General features: G+C 42.6%; 3 protein-coding genes across 11 annotated transcripts in view; all 3 read left to right on the forward strand.

Annotated features, from left to right (window-relative positions):
• The first annotated feature begins 62 nt into the window (after window positions 1–62).
• LOC125300058 (cytochrome b-c1 complex subunit 10-like) lies at window positions 63–4,299 on the forward strand. Its single transcript, XM_048251564.1, has 3 exons — window positions 63–293; window positions 3,807–3,967; window positions 4,178–4,299. Exons 1-2 carry the CDS (start codon window positions 235–237, stop codon window positions 3,925–3,927), a joined length of 180 nt encoding a protein of 59 aa, XP_048107521.1. The 5' UTR covers window positions 63–234; the 3' UTR covers window positions 3,928–3,967; window positions 4,178–4,299.
• Window positions 4,300–4,743: 444 nt separating this feature from the next.
• On the forward strand, window positions 4,744–10,873 carry mbd3b (methyl-CpG binding domain protein 3b). Of its 9 annotated transcripts, none has more exons than XM_048251557.1 (8): window positions 4,754–4,845; window positions 6,236–6,304; window positions 7,203–7,362; window positions 7,494–7,631; window positions 7,946–8,036; window positions 8,292–8,469; window positions 9,068–9,220; window positions 9,570–10,873. In XM_048251557.1, the coding sequence occupies exons 1-7, from the start codon at window positions 4,832–4,834 to the stop codon at window positions 9,213–9,215; spliced, it is 798 nt and encodes a 265-aa protein (XP_048107514.1). In that variant the 5' UTR covers window positions 4,754–4,831; the 3' UTR covers window positions 9,216–9,220; window positions 9,570–10,873. The 9 variants fall into 9 exon arrangements, with proteins under 9 accessions (XP_048107519.1, XP_048107514.1, XP_048107516.1 ...); XM_048251559.1 differs by having other exon boundaries at window positions 4,781–4,845; window positions 6,239–6,304; XM_048251554.1 differs by lacking the exon at window positions 4,754–4,845 and adding an exon at window positions 5,576–5,867.
• An 812-nt stretch (window positions 10,874–11,685) lies between these two features.
• si:dkey-110c1.10 (unconventional myosin-Vb) overlaps window positions 11,686–22,067 on the forward strand; it is a 19,962-nt gene continuing 9,580 nt past the window's right edge. Inside the window, exons 1-20 of the mRNA XM_048251526.1 lie at window positions 11,686–11,823; window positions 12,643–12,753; window positions 13,137–13,305; window positions 13,781–13,925; window positions 14,468–14,624; window positions 14,839–14,982; window positions 15,071–15,152; window positions 15,405–15,512; window positions 15,891–16,003; window positions 16,437–16,705; window positions 16,968–17,049; window positions 17,165–17,305; window positions 17,730–17,855; window positions 18,001–18,084; window positions 18,189–18,317; window positions 18,501–18,598; window positions 18,916–19,002; window positions 19,361–19,681; window positions 20,455–20,611; window positions 21,174–21,413. Of these exons, the coding sequence (XP_048107483.1) occupies window positions 11,797–11,823; window positions 12,643–12,753; window positions 13,137–13,305; window positions 13,781–13,925; window positions 14,468–14,624; window positions 14,839–14,982; window positions 15,071–15,152; window positions 15,405–15,512; window positions 15,891–16,003; window positions 16,437–16,705; window positions 16,968–17,049; window positions 17,165–17,305; window positions 17,730–17,855; window positions 18,001–18,084; window positions 18,189–18,317; window positions 18,501–18,598; window positions 18,916–19,002; window positions 19,361–19,681; window positions 20,455–20,611; window positions 21,174–21,413 (2,790 nt within the window). The 5' untranslated portion in view covers window positions 11,686–11,796. The remainder of the gene's footprint in view (window positions 11,824–12,642; window positions 12,754–13,136; window positions 13,306–13,780; window positions 13,926–14,467; window positions 14,625–14,838; window positions 14,983–15,070; window positions 15,153–15,404; window positions 15,513–15,890; window positions 16,004–16,436; window positions 16,706–16,967; window positions 17,050–17,164; window positions 17,306–17,729; window positions 17,856–18,000; window positions 18,085–18,188; window positions 18,318–18,500; window positions 18,599–18,915; window positions 19,003–19,360; window positions 19,682–20,454; window positions 20,612–21,173; window positions 21,414–22,067) is intronic.

The raw sequence follows: 22,067 nt of genomic DNA on the forward strand, positions 1-22,067 counted from the left end.
ATGTGAAACGAGCCATAGTTTATCACACTGAGGCTACATATAGTCATTGGTTACATTGTATGTAGACAGCTACAAATTGACAAGATAGTAGCAAATGTAATAGGTGGTGGTGACCAATGTAACATTCGTATTTCTATCAGGCAATAAAACGGCCACCTTAGCCTTCGGGTCCTTAAACACACCGATGTCTTCTAAAACAACCTTGGAACAGCGTTCGAGAAAGCAGAAGACAAAATGCATAATATATTGAGCAAGGTTATTGGTCCCAAGTATATTGCCATTGCGAGAATGTGGTGAGTCTTGCAGTGTTCTCAAGACATTGTATTCTGTGGCAAACGGACAAGTAATTGTCATCCTAGCAGGCTAACGAGGGCTAACTTTGCAAATATAGTCCAATGAGTCCAATGTTTACGATAGCCTATAATTTGAAAAGGCCAAGGCTCCCGATAAGCTGAACAAACTCTGCTCGACTATATGTTGTCCGCTATTGTTACTGAAACATGTTCCCTTTGGCTTCAAAGACTTATTAGTGAACGTATAAATGATAACCTACCGGCTGCCAGAAGTCTGCTTGCATCCTTCCGATGCAGAGTGAAAGTCATTGCACTGCACCAGGAATTCATTTAGATAGGGTACAACCGGGACGATTGAAACATTCCGGTTTTCTCCGAGTGCAACGATGATAGACAGTCATCATTTGGACAAAACATGGAGCAGATTAACCTCCGTTGCTCAGCCAAATGCCTTCCTGTTACGTCCTGGTATCACGGAGTTACAGGCGATAAACGATTTTTGATGGTCACAAGTTTACTTCATTAGCGGCAGCATTAGCGGTTTATTTTTTTATTATTATTAAAGAGTGTTTTTCATTTAAAGTTTTGACTTCATGCTTATTCAGTAGAGCATTTAGTGCTCTCCCCAATCCCAGACGTTCACATTGCATGTTTGTTTTTAATGGATGCAAAACAGCCTATAATGCTAAATGTATATGGCGGGCAAATATATGTTTCATTTGTCCTGACCAGGCAGTAAACCCTATTTATTCTAAGTCAATGCCCACACATCTGTGTTTATACTATATTTTATGCAGGTGAGACATGGAAAAGCAGTTTTAGAAAGATGCAAATATATTTGGGGCTATCAGGTAGGGGGTCGAGTTTTGCCATGTTAACCTATGGAGACTGACGGCCTGTGGGTCATGAAGGGCACTTATTTGGATGTGTGGTGGCTTTAACCACGTAAAAACAGAGTGAAATAACATTTTGTACTATAGAAACATTATATAATTTGAAACATGCATTATTCTAGCTATATTAATGGCATAGTGCATGCTATTTCCATAACCGCGAGATATGCGCTTCACCATGACGGCAATGAGTTGTTAACAAACATGAACCAAGACATATAGCCCAGCAGCAATCTATCTAAAATAACATACTTGAAGTACCATTTATGATATTTTGTCAAATATTGAAATTGTGGGAAGTTTACATAATTTAAGCTGTATGTTTCATTCGTCCCAGCCAGGAGGGACAAATAAAACAAAACGCACGTTCGACTTCTCCTTAAATAACTCTTGAACGGTTTTGTTCAGAGCTGTAAATGCAACTGTATTTGGCAGAGGATAGATGTAGGTTGCTAGTGACAAAATATTAACTTTCAGTGTTTTACGATGTCTTTCTAAATTACGTTCGTCCCAGTTCTCCCCTACATTGAAACTAGAGATTCTCTGGTGCTTCTCAAAGTGTGTGGCGGGCTCCACTAGTGGGGAATAGAGACATGACAGGTGGGGCGCGAGGAACAGGAGGAAATTAGTTTCTTTGTGCCTATCTTTAATAACTCCCAGATAATAGATTCAAAACAAATCAGCCACACACAAACATACGAGTCATAAACAGCCCGACATGTGAATTCAAATAACACCTGATGCAGCTGACGAGACAGGCAAAACTCGGTTGATGGGATCAGCTTGAAAATTCCCCACCTCCAAAGTGGGGAATGACACAAAGTTCGAGAACCACTGATTTAAACCAACCCAAACAGAGGAGACACGTAATTTAGAACTAGATGTACCATCTAGCGGTACAAAATATGACCGCAGCTCAGTCCTGCACACTGCAAAAATGAATCACGCTTGTCAATTTGTGTCCATTTCCTACTCCATCCTTTACTCTTGCAACTGTTGTGTATGTAAATGAGTGTGTGCATTTGTGCATTTGCTTTTGTGTGCTGCGTGTGCTTCAGTGTGTGTGTGTGTTTGTTAACTTGTGAGTGTGTGTGTTTGTGGGGAAATGGTGTGTGTGCGTGCGTGTGTGTGCATTCGTGCCTGTGTGTATGTGTGTGTGTGTGTGTGTGTGTGTGTGTGTGTGTGTGAAAGAGAGATAGAGAGTGTGAGTGTGAGCCTTAAAAATGTAGTAAGTACATCATCATCATCATATTGTAACGGCAACTCTTGCTCAACACCACCATCTACAGGCTGATGGGTGCACACAGTCACTAAATGTACACATACATTAATTAATCGTATAACCCCCCTATGGACAGATTTCCACAAAACGTGGCATACCTCTAGAGGATGTCAGAATAATCATACACATGAAATTTGGTGCAATTCAGAACATCTGAACTGAAGATAGGGGTGATTAAAGTGGTATAATATTGCATTTTCATTGTTTACCGGTGCAAATCACAAATGAGTGGTTATAGACTAGGTTGATGTGGGCCAACATACTATAAAAAGGGAGAGTGAGTGGCCCCGATGACCTGAACTTTTTCTTACAGTTGTTCTCAGTCGCTTTGGCACATTTCTCGGATCAGAATTGAAATTCTCAAAACTGCTTGTTCAAACTCCATATCATCTTATCACTTGTGCACATCATTAAAGCATTTTCTCCCCATCTTGAACAAATGCATTAGTACATCCATGCAACTGATTTTGTACAAATGTCTGCTGTTGGATAAAAAATGCCCTTTACTGGTCCCATGCTGAATAGTCCTACCCCATAAAACAAATTGGCCTTATTTCATCGCTTCTGTCATTACATGCAAATGTGTTGAACTAGTTGTCATAGTCTGTTTAGCATATACATATGTTGCCTGACAGACAGGAATGTTAGGATGTATAGGAAGATTAACTACAGTAAATTTGGCTGCCAGTGGTGACCATGGGGTGTTTTACTGTATATTTTGTTTCATTTTCCCTTTAAACAATCCTGTAAATGCCTTTGTATTGACTTTATATTGTCACAATGTCTGTCAACAGTAAAAACTTTGAAACATCCACTGTCTTGCAGTTGACCCCCACACACACACACACACACACACACACACACACCGTTTTGAAATAGCTATGCCACATAGAAAATAGTGCTGCCTTACGCATTATTCATTAGACAAGACAAAGCAGTTTGACTATCTTGACATAAACAGTGCAAGGATTTTGATTGCACTGAGAGTTTAATTGCTTTTGAAACCTAAAAACAAAGCATTTTGAGCAAGATACACGCTTTTGCAGGTAATCTACTATGCGGTGCAGTTGTTTTGAGAAATGTACTAACTGCTGTGCAGATGTTAATGATGATTCGAGAAATGCACCAAAGACACTGGGGAAAACTCTCAGTTCGTAGATATTAAGTTGACTAGCATTTTTGTGGTAGGTTACTGTTGCACTAAACTCACAAACTTAAAGCACTGCTGGATTATACTGACCTAGATATTGATGCATTGCAAAACACAGCTTTCAGCGTGAGGGACTATACTAAGATGATACTGGGACACTTAACTTGGCTCTGTTTTCCTTTGTCAAGGGTTCCCACGTTGGCTGCTTGGGGCACAACTGGTGGAGTGGCCCTAATTTACTTCACTGACTGGAGGCTGATTCTGGACTATGTCCCCTACATAAATGGCAAATTCAAGAAGGAAGAATAGCTTTTCCACGCGATAAGCATGGATATATTAGAGGAAATTGGTAGTTGTATTTCTTTTATTGATACAACCCAATATTTATCCCTCTGACATCAGTCACCTTATGAAACAGTAGGCCTAGTTTTATTGAACAGACAGAAGATGGCGCAATATCTACAAAATAAGATTACCGGTATTTTATTCAGTCGCTTAGGCTACTATCTAGGCGTCACAAACCGTGTTTAATGTCTGCCATATGTTTGATTGTTTGCAGGACCAGCACCCGATGATAGGCCTACCCGACAGAAGAGTTCTGATTGAAATGGAGAGACGTTGTTTCCAGTGGTGTTGGATTGATTGGTGTTTGCCATTGTCAATAAATGATATGCATATGTAGCCTGTGTTTGTTCAATTTTATATATTCACAGATACATGGGTGATGCTGACCGGTTTTATCCTTGTAAAACTTCTGTCATTGAATATTAGGCTATACCATTTCACATAAATTATTCACATAGAAAACTAAAGCTTTGGGGTATGAATAACAGAGTTCTGGAGCCTACAGAACAAAAGGCCATACATTGTCCAAGGGGGAGGGGGTTACGTTATATTTGCTTTACTTTGACACGTTTGTTGTCTGTTGCCTAAAACATTTCACAGTAACCCTGCAGAACAGTAAGTCACTGGCCTATTTGGGAAAGATCTGTAAATATGACAATTAACTGCACGAGATCTCCAAAGTCTAGTGAAGCAATTTGAAATGATAAGCTATTATCAGAGTCCTACTAATAGATTGGCTCTAGTCTACTGGTTTCCCTGGTTTCGCGAATAATGTCTTTCATTTGTCTCGTTGAAGGGGGAGGGGAAAGAGGAGCGGAGAGGGGATTTAACCAACTCCAAAACGGGAGAAATCAAGATAGTATGCGAGATGGAGAAAAACGAGTAAGTAATAAGCCGATTCGATTGGATATTCAAGATGAGCTATTATTATTTCCATTATTGTCTATGTGAATGCATTTAAGCTTCGCTTTTTCCAGCTAATCAATCTAATAGTGTCAATAACCTGCTCATAAATGCAACGGCTCGCATGCACAAACTGCGGCGGCAGTAATAGAAAAATGTTAAGGTGTCTGCGAATATGTTGAATAAATAAGATGCTATTTTTGTTGTGGATCAATCTTATTATACGTTAGAGAATTATTTTTCCGACAGAAATGGTCACATGAGTAGTTGAGAAGTAGGTAGGCTATAGGCGATGGATACACGGCGAATTGAAGCACCGCCGCTAGCAAGTGAATATCTTCACCGGTGCCCAACTTCGTCCACCATGACGTTTCATTTTGAAATTATAACATTACTGAAGGCTGCACCGTTTTCAGCTTTTGTGTTTAAGGTAGCTAATTCCTGTGAAAATTGTTAGCCATTTCAACATTGGGGTGTTTTGAATAGAAATGCATCGTCTATCACGTCGCGTTAGCTCACAGCCATGGTGAGAAGCAACCAATGTAGGGTCCAATATATGGAACAAAAGTCTGGATCAGTCTGGGAAGATAGGGCCGGAAAACCACTAAACTTACTGTAGCGTACAGTAGGCTAGCTATTTCCTATGCGGACGTATCTCCCATTGCCCTCGCGAGACAAGCGAGTTGGTGATGAGGCTTTGAGTTACGGCGGAGCGATATATCCGTGACAAAGAGATGCAGTTATTGTTGGGACTCTGTTGCAGTACTGGAAAATGGCCGTGTTGTAGTTGACAGAAGCATTTAATGCGAATGATTTGCATTCCGTGCCACAAACGTTAAGACACCTAGCCCTGCTTGTTACCATCATCACTGGAATTAAACCGGGAGAAACATGGAAAGGAAAAGGTGGGAGTGCTCGGCTCTCCCAAAGGGCTGGAAAAGGGAAGAAGTGACCAGAAAGTCGGGTTTGTCTGCGGGGAAAAGCGATGTCTATTACTTTAGGTACTGAGAGAGGAGGACATGGTGCATCATGCCGAAGTACGGGTGCTCCTGCGAAGGGTTGGGGGGCCTGGTTATGGTGTAGGGTGCATTTGAAAGGGTGACTTAGAGAAAGTTGGGGCGGGGATGTAGCCTTCATGCGGCATCAAAACAACGAGGCCAGCGACCCACCATGTTAATTGCAAGACAAAGCTAGCCTACAAGACGTTCAAAGTCGGTTAAAAAGCTGAAGCGTTGCCTAAATGATCTAATGACCTGACGACCGTTGAATTACATGTAACAGAAACTGTAGTAGTGTCTGAAATGTCATCAACTTTGCAGATGTAACATTAGATGACTATGCTCAGGAGTAGATGGTTGTTCTTTTTTAGCAGAGGTGAGGAAGAGGAGGAGGAACAGAGGCGAGAAAGGGGGGAGGCGGGTCGCTTGTATAGTTTGTGGTACCGTATCATTTTACTTCTTAAACTTCATTCTGTAATATGGTGCACGTATGCGAAGCTGTTGTTGCTTTTTCTATTGCCCGCTTTCAGTCGCTGGAATTTGCATGCATTACCGACGGAAAGCACGATACATGTTTTAATTTATGTATTCAGTTTGTTTTGTTTGTTTTGATACTCATTGCATCACATTAACAGCAAATGCACTAACCGCAAGCTCACATACTTGCTAATATCTGGTAGCCTCTAATCAGGTGAAGGAAAGATGAGACACGTCGTACGCAGGTTGTCTTTGAAATAAAGATATTCATGTGGGAGGGGGTTAGCAAATCCGACCGCTCGCCATCGCAACTCAGGTTATGACGCACGTTGCTAGTTCCGTTTTGTGGACGGCGACAGCTGCATAATGCGAAACAATGTTGCCATTGTTGGGGTTCGAATTTGACCACTGGTACGAATTTGAAGAATTGCCTCCATTCATTAAAATGTGACCAATGGCTTCTTGATTATACATATGAAAAGTGAACAGACATTCCGCCCTCCAGAACGTGGACATGTAACTGTAAACACCATGGACATATTGACCCAGATTTTTTCAGTTAGATGCCTACTTCAAATTCAGTAAACATTATCAGGTTCCTGTCAAATTCACTAATTTACCATAACATTACCATCAGTGGCTGTGCTCTGTGTGTGTTAAATGTGTGCTACTGCTCTGCTGACTGGCTATAGTTGTGTGCATGCAGCGTTTTGCATCTGTGAGCTGCCTGAAAGTGTGGTCTTGGTATTCAAATACTGGTGTGCCTGACTGTGCTCCTATTTATAAATATCTTTTACCATATTGTCCCTTCACTTCTTCAACACCTCACACCATAGTTTGTTGCCCTTTACCCTCTCCCAGTCCAACTGGAAAGAAGTTCCGGAGCAAGCCGCAGTTGGCTCGTTATCTCGGAAACTCAATGGACCTCAGCTCCTTCGATTTCCGCACCGGTAAAATGCTAATGAGCAAACTGAACAAGAACCGGCAGAGACTTCGATATGACAACAACACTCAAACAAAGGTATGTGGACTGGTTCACACTAACGATTTAGCAGGATTAACCATAACAAGGGACTCATTTTTCATTAATATTTCTAGGTCAAAAGTGTTTTAATTGTGGAGGTAATCCAGTGGATTTCTATGTTGACATAGGGCAAGCCTGATCTCAACACATCACTGCCAGTCAGACAGACAGCCTCCATCTTCAAACAACCTGTCACCAAGGTTACCAACCATCCCAGCAATAAGGTGAAGACAGATCCTCAGAAGGCTATTGACCAGCCTAGACAGGTAACCTTCATTTGAAATGATTATATGATTAACCAAGTCTTGATTGAAAACATGTTTTGTTGTCAGTGAATGTTGTGACTAGATGTATGAAAGTAATAACCAGTTAATAGCTATGTTGTTGAATCACATGTAATTGGTAAGTGTTGTGTAAGTATGTATGCCATTCAAGGAAAATGATTCAATCTTCAGACATATTATATGTCAGCATAACCCATTTTAAGGCTTCATAATCAGTCACAATGTCCTGAGTCACTATTTGTTATATCTGCACTGCACATACCAAAATTGACTGTTTTAAACTAATTTTCCAACAGCTATTCTGGGAGAAGAAGCTTAGCGGTCTCAATGCATTTGACATAGCGGAGGAGCTTGTAAAGACAATGGAGCTTCCCAAAGGCTTGCAAGGTACTGGAGAAAAATGGTGCAATGGCAATACTGTCTTTTTTTTAACATACAGAGACTAAGGTTCTTGTGCAACAATTATATGTTTTTTGTACAATTGAAGATTTGTGTTGTGCCGAGAAGATTTGTCCTTGGTGAGAATAGATGGCCTTGTGTTTGTGTTAGGACCTGATTAAAATGTATATCTTATCCGCACCATAAGTCATGTTGCATCAAAGCGTCTGCCTAATGAATGTATGTAATGTAATGTAAATGCAGGAGTAGGACCCGGATGCACAGATAAGACCCTCCTGTCGGCCATCGCCAGTGCCCTGCACACCAGTACGGCCCCCATCACCGGCCAGCTGTCGGCCGCTGTGGAGAAGAACCCTGGCGTGTGGCTCAACACATCACAGCCCCTCTGCAAAGCCTTCATAGTCACAGACGAGGACATCAGGTATGGCCATGCAGGATTGAACACATATGGACGAGTTTCCATGAGGTCTGCAGTCTGTCACTATTTGCATAGTATTCATGTCCATATTATGGAAGACCAGTGAACAACTACCCCAGACATTTAATCTTATATAAAGTATAGCAGAGTTAGACAGACTTTGGTTAACTAACTAACAACCAGAAAATACTGAGAAGGAAAGTATGTATGCAGGCACTCATAATCAACTTCTCAAAGTTTGAAGTTACTAAAGCTGATGATGCTTGGGGCAACTTTTTGAGCCTCATTATTGTGGTTCTGTCATGTTCCCGTTGATGTTGGGCAACAGTTTCTTTTTTGGAGAACTTAAATCATCAGTAGGCAATTTGTCATGGTCATCCAAACAGAATTAATGGAACTGGTTATGTGGTTGCTCAGCAACATTGCTCAAAAAGTTGCCCCATGTATCATCACCTTAATAGTTGCTTGTGATGCATGAAGTGCTCATTTCAGATCAAGTGAACTGTAAATGATGTGACCAAATGATGTGACTAAAATGCTTTTTCTGTAAAATTTAGTCTTTTTATCTTTTTGTAATTGGTGTTGATGTTTCGATGTGCAGGAAGCAGGAGGAGCTTGTGTACAGTGTGCGGAAGAGACTGGAGGAGGCGCTGATGGCGGATATGTTGGCCCACGTGGAGGAGGCGTCCAACGAAGGAGACGTGCTGAAGGAGGACGCCAACGGAGACGACGACGCAGATGCTGTATAGCAGAGGTACTACACGGGGGGCTCTAGGTCTAGGGGCTGCAAAGCACACAAACACTGTCATGTTTCTTACACAAACAGCAGAGTATAGCAGAGGAGGTTGTGGGCTTCGGGGGGAATAAACAACATAAATAATTCCGAGAGATGACATTCTATTCATGTTTCTTCCACAAAACATTAAAGCTTTGTTTGGAAACAACACTGATAAAAACAAATAAAAGATTAAAAGGATTTCCCTTACCTGTTATGTGTTTGGATAGTTATAGTTATATTCATACAGTAACCGGTATTGTATGACTCTTTGATTTATGTGACATTTGCTTGAATGGTCATTAATTCACCTTCATTGGCTTCACAGGATATGTGGACAGTTTGACCGTGGGTTCCAGTATTCATTCGTAGGACCATAACCAGATTCCCACCACCTTCTCTAACAAACCCGGACCCATCATCACCTCCCACCTGCTACCGTCAAACAAGACGAGAAAGCCTCCCCCTCACACGTGTACTTGGAGTCCTAAAGCTCCACGGATGGCAGCTGATTCTGCTCTGAATCACCGATTAGCGTAGTTAATCTTTGCCCCCTGAACAAAATGAACTGTTTCAACAATGGCTTGTAGGAGGAAAATGACACTATAAAGTCAGCTAAAATACAGTATTTCAAGTCGGGATTCATGAAGATGTGATTCCTGTCCGTACACATTAGTGTTGTGACAATCATGTCAAAGCCGTATCACATCCTCCAAAATTGACCTGAGAAATATGGCAGCCTTGTTTGCTCAAGGTATGATGCACAAGTGTTACTATGGTAAGATGCGAGATGTGTTGCTGGGTCTAGGGACATGGTATTACGGGATGAACTGATTTGTTTTCTGGTGCTGTTTCTCAGAGCACTAAGTGATTTGAGAGGGATCAAGATTATAAGACACCTGCACTCTAAATTTCATAGATTGTTTTTTTTTAAGACGAGATTGTTTGATTTGTGACTTTTAAAGCGTTGTTGCTTTTGTTGTTGTTGTCGTCGTCGTCGTCCTTATTTGTCTGTTGTTTTTAGAGAGCGTTAAGGTTTTTGTAATGTGAAACTTGTCCTTCATCTTTCTCCGGATGACGACCAAAGAGGGGCCAAGAAATATAACAGGAAATTCTCAACACTCGTTCTACACAGCCCCTAGGGTCATATGAACTTTAACCTCTCAGAAAGAGGAGCTGGTTATCCTGGGATATGTTACAGTTTTATTTTCTTTCTCTTCCAAACAGCTCTTGTCTGTGAAGCACTGTTAAGATTTGCATCGCTCCTCAAGAACACCCATACAAACAACAGTTTAAAAAAAGTCTGTTTTTCTACCCTTTCTTAAGAAATATGAGTAAATTTGACATTTAGTGCCATCTTTTTTTTTCTTGTCTAGAAAATTCAGTTTGAATTGTCTATGGTGCTGCCTCCTCTCTCCCCCAACCTTATGTGAACCATAATGTGTGCTAGAGAAAAACAGTTTTGGGTGAGGAGTCCTCATATGATGAAGGACACTCACAGCATCAGGGGTTGCCTGCAGCCCCCACTCTTAGAACACTTGTTCGGTTCTTACTATATGAAAGGGGTATTGTTTTACTTTAACAGACTGTTGATTTGAATGGTTTACAGATTAAAATTCAGCTGTATGTGAAGCGGTGCACTGTTGCGTTATTTATGTGTGGTGATGTGTCTTGTGTCTTTTTTTGTTGTTGTAGTTGTAGTTGCTGCTGTCATATTTTGTTTGCTCAGATATCACACAATCACCGTAACTGCCAAATGATCAGTGAGTCAGACTCCTTAGCTGTCTTGGCGGCTTAGACTTTAATGGCCAATTTACATGGATTAAGACTTTTTCAATGGGATTTTTCATTGAAGTTTTCTTTTAGTCTAGGGCTAAGATTAATCCATGTATGGGAAACCAGTCAAAGATGTGTTTTCATGTTTAACACCAAGGGAATGGACATTTAAAACCTTCAAATGACATGATATTTATGGTCAGTCTATGGTGTGTAGAGATACTAGCAGAGGTAAACACGTTGGCCCAATCCCATTTCTCATTTGAACTGAATGATTAAGGACTGGGTTGAAATTTTCCTTTATTAAATGGGCCAGTCCTATGTCATATGATGGTGTGAGTACACAATGCGTACCATTACTACATGATACTATGTGTATATATGTTGATGTGTTTGCTTTATTTAACCATCATCTTAATAGTAAATTTAAGAGTATTATAAGAACGACACTGCTTAAACTTTACCTTCATCTCATAGTTGTTGAGAGTAGTACTATGGGCGACTTGAATGGAATTTGGGGCCATCTAGTGGGATATAGTCCACCAGCTGAAGTGAGTCATGTCTTATACAGATTAACAGTTAACTAGCCGTGCTTGGCACAGCAAGTGTTCCATCCTTGTTTGAGCAAAGTGCATAGACAGTCATTCTCACTTAGAAGGCAACCGGGGAAGTGGACAACACCATCCCCAGAGAGGACCCTCTGTTTCCTGGTGTTTGTGTTTGGACTAAACTCACCTCTAAGGCCATCTTTTTGAATCTGCCCCATCAACTTGGCTGGCATGGCTACAACTGAGTTATACACCAAGGTAAAGTACCTGTCTGTGCAATTGTTCTCTGCTAACCTGATGAATATGAATATGAATGACAAAGAAAAAAAATCTATCCGTTCTATCAGCGTTTGGTCAAGTGTTATAGCAATGTAAATGCATATAAAACGTTTTGCTACTAAATGAGAAGAAACTTTCAAACCTGACATGACATTACCGAAGACAAGAAAATGCCAATGTAGGAGCAGTACAAAAGTAGACGTTGGTTATCCTGCTAAAGTTGCATGCCATATTTATGAAATGACCACCGAATGCATGAACAATGCCTGTACTGATCGTACTCACTGTATACAATAAGTGGACAAACATTAGTAATGTTACTATTACTGCATAGCAGAGGATGTAGGGATGACCAGTGTTAATTTTTAACATGGCTGTTCTGAGTTTTATGCTGATGCTAGAAAAGCAATGTGCTTGGGTTGGGCCCATGGGGGCATCAGAGCTGTGCATGCATAAACAGCTGATGATATATGTGTGTGATTGTCATTGGTCTACAGTGTATCTCCAATCAGCCATTTTGCACTGGCACAGTGATATTTATTCAAATTTCTGTAATATTAGTGAGTAAATAGTTGACCTTATGTTCTAGAGGTAGACATGGGTTACCATACAGTCACTTTGCCCAGAGTCATTTTCTAACACTAATTACATTCTAATCTATTTGCTTATGAGAGAAGCCATTTCATTAAAATGTAAAATCATTGTCATTCATCGAGAAAGACCCAGTATATATATATATAGTGTGTGTGTGTGTGTGTGTGTGTGTGTGTGTGTGTGTGTGTGCTTCTGTGGCCGCAGGGTGCGTGTGTGTGGGTGCCCGACACTGACAGTGTGTGGGTGTCCGCTCGGCTTGTGCGGGACTTCAGCCCAGGAGATGGCCAGCTCCAGCTGCAGCTAAGCGATGGCAGGGTGAGATGAGAGCCTCTTATCACACATCTAACACAGACACTGATAACAGCAGACTGCTGCTGACAGCTACTGTATGACCACCATTTGTCATCCTATCACTGTCTATCAGACAGCCACACTACTTGATGTCTCTGTCTGTTAAACAAGCACAGTTTTTATATATCTTATTGTGTAGATGAGCCAGGTATTTGTACATAATGTCTAGAATAGCATTAAGAAGTCTTAGGAGAGTATTTGTCTTAATGACAGTGTAGTTTGAATCACAAGTCCCTCTGGATGCACACAGTAAGGAAAGGACTTTGGGCCAATTCATTCACAGAATAAACAAACGTCTCTCCTGAAGAGCCAGTTTCCACCCCTTTCCTCTCTCCTACACACTTTAGGAGGTTTCCTACCCAGTCACAGACCTCACTGGACTCCCCCCGCTGGGTAACCCTGACATCCTGGAGGGGGAGAATGACCTGACAGCTCTCACCTTCCTGCACGAGCCGGCTGTCCTGCACAACCTGCGGGTCCGCTTCCTGGACTACAGCAGCATCTACACCTATTGCGGTACAGTACACCAGAGAGGAGTGGCCTTCTGATGTAATGTTTGGAATTCAGTAGCGAGGGAAATATGTGTTTTATATTTATGGCCTTATAATGTCTTTTCTTTACTGGGTGTAAAGTTCATCGAGCCATGGCACCTGGGTACGGTCAATTTGGTGTTTGATGGACAGTCTTGAGTAAACATTAACCTTACTACAAGGCTGATGCATTCTTTACATATAACTTCAACATAAACACAAAAAAATAACATTCAGGGTCTACATAGTGGGGTTAAGTTTCATGCCTACTGCATATTACCCAAATATGTATGAAGTGTCTTGTTATCTTACAGTAGTGATGCTTGTGTTAGTGCCACAGATTAATGTTGATATAACGGATTGTACCTACAGAGTAATGTGGATATACTGATCGTACGTACGGAGTAATGTTGATAAATTGATCATACCTACTGAGTAATGTTGGCCGGGCTCATTTCCAGGAATTGTACTGGTGGCCATAAACCCATATGAGTCGTTACCCATATACGGGGAGGAGGTGATCGATGCCTACAGTGGACAAGACATGGCAGACATGGAGCCCCATATATTCTCTGTGGCTGAGGAAGCCTACCGCACCATGACCAGGTAACCTGTCAACAGCAACAAAAGACAGCTTCACTCGCTCTCCTGAAGAACATAACCAAGAGCAGAAGATCATAAGTCTGCTGTTTGAGTATATACTGTATACAACATCACATCACAGTAATAAATCTGGAGATTGTAAGCCATTGAGGGTATGAAAAGTGTTTGCAATGAATGGCTATGGAAGTATTATGATGATGTACTATATACGCTACATAAAGTTATTTACTCAAAATCCAGATAAAAAACACAGACAACATATTACATAAAGGGTACATACAAACACACAAACACACATACAGACATACAATTTGCTGTCCAGAGCAATTAAGACAGATACAAATATTTGTTAATTTATTTTTGCCGAAGGAAGTATGTCTTGTGTCACTTAGTGCAGGGTTGGTTAAGGCCAATATAATTATATTCTTTGACTCAGTTAATAGGCACATGAATCTGTACATCAAATTCAAGCACAGCATGAACAGTGTGCTATTCTACATGTTGGTGAGTGATTTGTCAGCGTGGGTATTTGTTGATTATTTCAGGGAGGAGAAGAACCAGTCCATTATCATAAGTGGCGAGTCTGGCTCAGGGAAGACCGTGTCTGCCAAGTTCACCATGCGCTACTTTGCTGTGGTGGGGGGTGCTGCCCAGCAGACTAGCGTTGAGGAGAGAGTCCTGGCATCTAACCCTATCATGGAGGTACTAGCCCAAATATAAAAGTGTCCCTCTGCGCTGTCCTTCAAATAATGGACAAAGATAAGCCTGAAATTTCAGGATAATGATATAATCATAATGATATTTCAGGATGATGGCGATTCATCAGGTGATATATTATTGTAATATTAGTGTAATGGCGGTGGAAAGTGTAAATTGTCTTATGGTTTTATTGAGTGTGTTGTATCACCATGCGCAGGCTATTGGCAATGCCAAAACCACACGGAATGACAACAGCAGCCGGTTTGGGAAGTACATAGAGATTGGATTTGGACGCAAGGGTGACATCATTGGAGCAAACATGAGAACATATTTATTGGAGAAATCTCGAGTTGTTTTTCAGGTACCCAGCACCTGACTGATGCGATTCCCATTAGAAAAGCTATATTAGTCAGAATATAGTATCTTCCATGATCGTCTCATGTTTTCAGGCTTCCATGGAGAGAAACTATCACATCTTCTACCAGCTTTGTGCCTCTAAAGACCTGCCTGAGATGAGGGTACTCAAACTAGGTAAGCCATCAGATCTGCCAAATGGATCAATGTAAATCGCCCAACACTCAGGCAAAAAAAAATACAGAATTACAGAAATACCTTTTTCCTTCTCTTTGGTCCGCCTACACAGCGATTTATGTGTTATGGAGAAAATCAATAACCTTTTTAATCTATTTACCTACTAACATGTCCCTCTGTGGCCCCCAAGCGATCAGATCACTGTGAATTATGAGTTTAATTTGGCACTGAGAAACACGTTTCTGTCCACAGAGGCAGCTGAGTACTTCCGATACACCAACCAAGGGGAAGAGACCCAGATTCCTGGCACAGATGATGTTGTTGAGCTAGAGCGCACTCGTAATGCCTTCACCATACTGGGTAAACAATCCATGTCTGACACACTGCATCATACTTTACAGAAACAAACACTTCATTATTTCACAAGTAAGATAATGGCTTCAAACTCATTTTAATTGCACACTGACTGATAATAGGGAGAATGTTGTCTGTTATTGACACTGTATGCCTGGAACACGTGACATTGCACTATGGTACTTTGGTGTTACATGGCGCAGGTACATGACCCTTTTCATTACCGGTACTTTACGACACACTGAGTACCACCTGGGTGTCAATTTCCGATGTGGAAAAATTATGCTAAAGAGGAAGCCAGTAAGTCAAAATTTGATTCCAAGGGGGAAATGCCGATTATTACATTGTGTCGTTTTAATGGTGTATATTTTTCCGGCCCCGCAGGCGTGCAGTCAGACCAGCAGATGGAACTGTTCCGCATCCTTGCAGCTGTCCTGCACCTCGGAAACATCAACATTCAGGCCAGTGGCAGAGGAGGAGACCGCAGCTACATTGATGTATGGCTCTCCCTCACCAACACTGAGCGAGATAGACCTTTTAATGCCCTTCTCATCACCATAAACTTTCCAATAAACCCATCGCAGTTTGCTTACTCTTAAAAGGCACTCTGTGGACATTTTTTTTTATAGTAGCTTTATGGGACCAGCTGTAGCTCTGCTCTGCCTCACATGACATCCTCCTTCATGTCAGTGTGCCTAAGTGTTTCTATTCAGTTCAATTCAATTTAGGTTATTCATATAGTGCCAATAATATTTGAAATGGTCCCAAGGGACCTCACAGAGCCTAAACTGCCTGAACCCCCTTGATGAAGCACTTGGTGGCAAGAAAAACTTCCATTTACCCAGCTCACGTCTCTGACTCTCTCTCTCTCTGTATGTGTGTGTGTGTGGGCGCCCATGTGTGCCCATGTGTGTGTGTGTCTCTCGGCAGACGGAGGACCGCTCGCTGGCGCTGTTTGCCAAGTTGCTGGGCGTGGAGGGGGCGCAGATGGCCCACTGGCTGTGCCACCGGCGGCTGGCGGTGGGTGGCGAGATGCTGGTGAAGCCCATGCCGGGCCGGCAGGCCGTGGAGGCGCGGGACGCCCTCGCCAAGCACATCTACGGCCAGCTCTTCAGCTGGACTGTGCAGAGGCTCAACGCTGCCCTGCGCGCACAGAGGGAGCAGCCAAAGTCCTTCATCGGAGTCCTGGACATCTACGGGTGGGTGACATAAAATGGTTAATAGGTGGGTAAGATAGCATGGCCTAATGGTGGGTAACATAATGACAACATAGTATGGTTATGGTTATGTTTATGAGATAGTTGCTTGGCAAACACTTTTATCCAAAACGACTTAAATCATAGAATTAACGAAAACGATGGCATTAAAAGTAACAGTTAAAAGTAAAAACACATACAAAATCTTAATGATAGATTACAGCTCCCTGTTTTCAGTTTTACTAATGGAGTTTTCCTCATACAGGTTTGAAACATTTGACAGGAACAGCTTTGAACAGTTCTGCATTAACTACGCTAACGAGAAACTGCAACAGCAGTTTAACAGAGTAAGTCATTCTGCTTGTGTGCACCATACAGTGCTCAGCATCTACTTGGGCCTGCTGGTAGAAACCCCTCTCTCTCTCCTATTTATTATCTCTTCTCTGTTCTCTCTCCCCGTAGCATGTGTTCCACCTGGAGCAGGAGGAGTATGTGAGAGAGGAGCTGCCCTGGAACCGCATCGAGTTCAGTGACAACCAGCCCTGCATTGACCTGATCGAGGGCTCACTCGGCCTGCTGGACCTGCTGGATGAGGAGTGTAGGGTAAGCAGGGCCCGAGGGGTCGAGGCTATTAGCGTCTGGACATTAAGGCCCAGTTGGAAAGGACAGAGGTTTAGGCACCAGGTTTTACCTGAATAGTTGGAGGAATGAGACTAAGCCTGATTATCTCCTAACTTGCTGACTCTTAACTCAAAGTCACAATGCAGTGACACTCACATGAAGGTATTTCTATTGTATTATTGTTTTTAATAAATAATTTAATCATTTTTCACTCAAAGACATTTTTGGAATTCCCCTTGAAGTTGAGATAAAAATGATATCCTGATGTCCTGACATCCGATAGAGTCCTGCCCCCACAAGTCAAGCTTGTCACCTTCACCACGACTTTCTTGTTTTGTTCGTTGCAATGTGCTGTTTGTGTGGCAGAGCCTGGGGTTCTGACTCCCCGTGCCATGTGTTGTTGCAGATGCCCAAGGGCTCAGATGAGAGCTGGGCCAGGAAGCTGTATGACCAGCATGCCACGAAGTGCGCCCACTTCCGCAAGCCCCGCATGTCCAACACAGCCTTCATCATCCTGCACTTTGCTGATACGGTGAGCTCACAACGAGGACACAAGGCGTGCAAGTTCAAAAAAAAAAAAAAGTGTATTGGTGAGATAAGCCATTAGATATAGAGACATAAGATATTCTTTGATCTTGTTTAGAAACAATGCAATTTTCTTTTCATTTGTTGATCAGGTTCAGTATGAATGTGATGGGTTTTTAGACAAGAACCGTGACACGGTATTTGAAGAGCCTATCAATATCATGAAAGCAAGCCAGGTATGCCCGATTATAATACCTTGATCTGCACCTGTTGGTCTGTATACAGTATATAAAATACCCAACCTGATTTATCTTTGAACTCTTCCTCTCTGAATCTTCAGTCAGAGCTTGTTGCTGAGTTGTTCCAGCAGGATTCAGCAGGGGGCGCTGTGAAGCTGTCTGTGCCCAACGGGAGTCTGCGCTCCGGCAAGAGAGGTCACCGAGAGCACAAGCTGACAGTGGGCTTTCAGGTCACTGGAACTCTTAATGATTAATGTCATATTGCTCTTGCACTCAAGAGCAATATGACTTCATCCACAATGAATGACTCATACACAAGTGTTTTTTTATGTATGTAGGTCAATATGACCCTTGATGTTTACCTTGTATACGGAGTGAAGACTGCATTGTTTGTAATTGCATTGCTCTAACAGTTTCGCCAGTCTCTCCAGCTTCTGATGGAAACCCTGAACAGCACCACTCCTCACTATGTCCGCTGTATAAAGCCCAATGATCTCAAAGAGCCATTTGTGTGAGTAGAATCTACTGCCAGTCTGAGCCATATGACAGTAAAAACATTTTGGTGTGAAGTATTTGCATAATCTACTGTCTTGTTTACAGTTTTCTGCTAGTACTGTTGACAGTTTAGTTAGTGGGGCGAGGGTTTGGGCATGTGTAGGCCTAAATGATGTTTTAGCATTTTAGGGTTTGTTTTTGTATGTGGTAAGCTTTGCCCTTGTCCCTAGTTCACCTGTAGGACTATAGGTAACAGGTGGCATTAGATCGTTTTGTTGCATAGTATAGCCATATTATAAATGTCTAAATATGGGCTAAATTGCACTTCATCAGCTTTGACCCCAAGAGGGCGGTCCAGCAGCTGCGAGCCTGTGGAGTTCTGGAGACCATACGCATCAGCGCCGCAGGATACCCATCAAGGTGACGGCTAACACCACCAGGGTTATGAGCAGAGGTGGAGCATTGAGCTTAAGCACATGTTAAATCATACCCTACGCATACTGTGCTGTTAATACACATTAAAGGCTGTCGTTACATAATTCTGATTTAGTGCTGCATTAATCACTCAGTCATTAGCAGCAGATGTTTTCAATGGCTACTGAACGAGGGAATCAGAGCTAAGATGTTATACATCACCTTTTGTGGGATACCTTATGCACTTCATCACACAGAAAGCAGTATGTGGATACTACAGCCGTGCTTATGTGACGTGCAGGTGGCTCTAAGTGGGTTGATTTTTAGCAGCGGAAATGAGATAAACTCCTTGTGTGACCACCAGATGGACTTACGAAGAGTTCTTCAGCCGGTACCGTGTGCTGCTACGGGGTTCCCTCAGTCCGGCGGTGGTGCGTGCCAGCTGCCAGCGGACCCTGTCAGAACTCATCCCCGACTCGGAGCAGTACTGCTTCGGCAAGACTAAGGTGTTCTTCCGGGCGGGCCAGGTGGCCGTGCTGGAGAAGCTGCGGTCAGAGAGGCTGCATGTGGCCGGGGTGGTCATCCAGAGCTGGGTGCGCGGTTGGCTGGGCCGCCGCCGTTACCTCCGCCTCCGTTGGGCCACCCTCACCCTGCAGAGATACGCCCGCGGGGGACTGGCCAGGAGGTAGGCCTATCAGGGCAGCCAGTGAGGCAGGCTGATGGTGGTGATCACTGCAGCATATTACAGATGTGATGCTTTTTAAGTATTTTACTTCTTTCTTTCAAATATACACAGGACAGGTGTTAAATTCCTAGTGCTGTATAGGTAGGGGATTTCCCACAGCAGGCAATCATCAAACAATCATATCATCATATCAAAATCACCAACAAAGCAGCCTTTGTGGGCAAAAAACATCACCAACAAGTCAAGTCAAGTTTATTTATATAGTTTATTTATAACAGAACAGCCTTCAAGAGCTTCTATCTAAGGCACTAAGTAAGGCTAAGTACAACAATCTGAGATAGGAGTAGAGTAGAGTAGCACTTACAGGCACAACTCAGTTCTCAGTACAGTAGCTGAAAGCTTTTCAGTTTTCAAAAAAAAAATTCTCATGTTCAACCTCAGTGAACTGTAAATTGCCTGCAACAGTAAGGGAAGGCATCTCATCAATGACTACATGTAAATGTGTCACAGTTACACTGAAACGGCGACCTCTCTGTCATACTAGACTACGACCTATATTGCTAATATACTAAACATCACCCCCGATGCTATGACCTAAATAGTCTATGTCCTGAACATCACCTCTTATTTAGACGCATAGGCTACTGTATGCTGACTCTGAGGTGGCACCTTACCTGTCGGTCAGGTACTCATGTGCCTGCCCTGGTTGTGTCAGTACTGCCAGTAGCTGTTAGCACTGTTCACCTGTGTTGTATCTTCTGCTCTCCCTGCAGGCTGGCTCAAACTCTCCGTTACACGCGCGCGGCGTTGGTCATCCAGAAGACGTACCGCATGGTGGTGGTGCGGCAGCTCTACTGGATGATCCGAGAGGCCACCATCACAATCCAGGCCTTCACCAGAGGCACGCTGGTGCGCAGGAACTACCGGAAGGTATAGTGTCTCCTCAAGGAAGATGTTGACCAGATAGTTTCATAAAAATGGATTTCATATTCTGTTGTCATTGTGATAATACACTCATGATCAACTTATTATATTAACTTATAATAAAGTGTTACATACATCCTCACATTATAATAAAGTGTTACATACATCCTCACATTATAATAAAGTGTTACATACATCCTCACAGTACATTGGACACTGTCATCATCATCATAGCATACTATACTCAATTTTTAGCATGAACATGATGTAAGAAAAAATAGAAAATATTTTCTCTTCTTCGGATTGATACAGCAAAATGGTTTATTCTAGTGTAAAATGGTAGAAAGGTTCACAAAAGTTCACAAAAGTTCACAAAGGTTCAACCTATGCCTGCCCTCAGCATATTATCTGGAGTTCTCATTTCGATTGCAGTATTTTGTCGTAAGTCTGTTTGCATGGTCTTAATAAGTCTGTCAACCCAGCAAGCCCAAACGTGTTTTCTCACAGATGCTCACTCTCACTCTCGCTCTCAGCGGTGTTTCTGAAATGTCTCCCTGTGTTCCCCCAGTTGCTGGAGGAGCGTGCTGCCGTGTGCTTGCAGGCTGCGGTGCGCGGCTGGCTGCAGCGGCGGACTTACGGACGCGTTCGGGCCGCCGTGGTGCTGATGCAGTGCTGCGTGCGCAGGCGTCTTGCCCGCAAAGAGCTGCAGAAGCTGCGGGCAGAGGCGCGCTCTGTTGAGAAGTTCCGCGAGCTCAACAAGGGCATGGAGGTCAAGCTGATGCAGCTACAGCTCCGCGCTGACCAGCAGGTGAGACGATGGGGTAGATGCAGCTGTGTGAGGGTGCGTCTAAGCTGTGGGCTCAAATGGACATTTGCACTAGATTTATTCATTTAGCGGAGGCTGTTATGTTTCTGTTTTGTGCAGGAACACATTACTCTGTATAATATCCTATAGAATGAGAGTGACCATACAATGACAGGGACTGTTGAGTAACCCTTACAAAAATGAAATGTTTGCGGCAGACTTGCAGCAAACTTGTGGGTGATTTGTGGGAAGCAAAAGAGTTCACTGGAAAATATTGCCAGAAGTTTACCAATGTTGGCCGCTATAGGCAGACTTGTCCTGGCAACAATGAAAAGTTTGCCACTAGTGGCAAATGTGTTCGCCAGTGATTTGCCACCACACTTAGCCAATAATGGCAAACTTCCAGTGAACTTCTGGTGACAAACCTAATTTGCATATGACATTGCTGCAAATTTGCTGCAACATTGCCAAAAGCTAATCGCAACTGTTTGCTAGAAACCTAATTTGCATGTGAAAATATGACCTTACCGCAAATTTGCTGCAACTGTTCGCCAGAAACCTGAAATATCTGTAAGGGAAACTAGTAAACAGGTGGATGTTGTATGTCTAGTGTCTGATTGATGTGGTGTGTGTATGTGGTGTGTGTGTGTGTGTGTG

This window comes from Alosa alosa, chromosome 9 (genome assembly GCF_017589495.1).
Source record: "Alosa alosa isolate M-15738 ecotype Scorff River chromosome 9, AALO_Geno_1.1, whole genome shotgun sequence".
NCBI lineage: Eukaryota > Metazoa > Chordata > Actinopteri > Clupeiformes > Clupeidae > Alosa > Alosa alosa.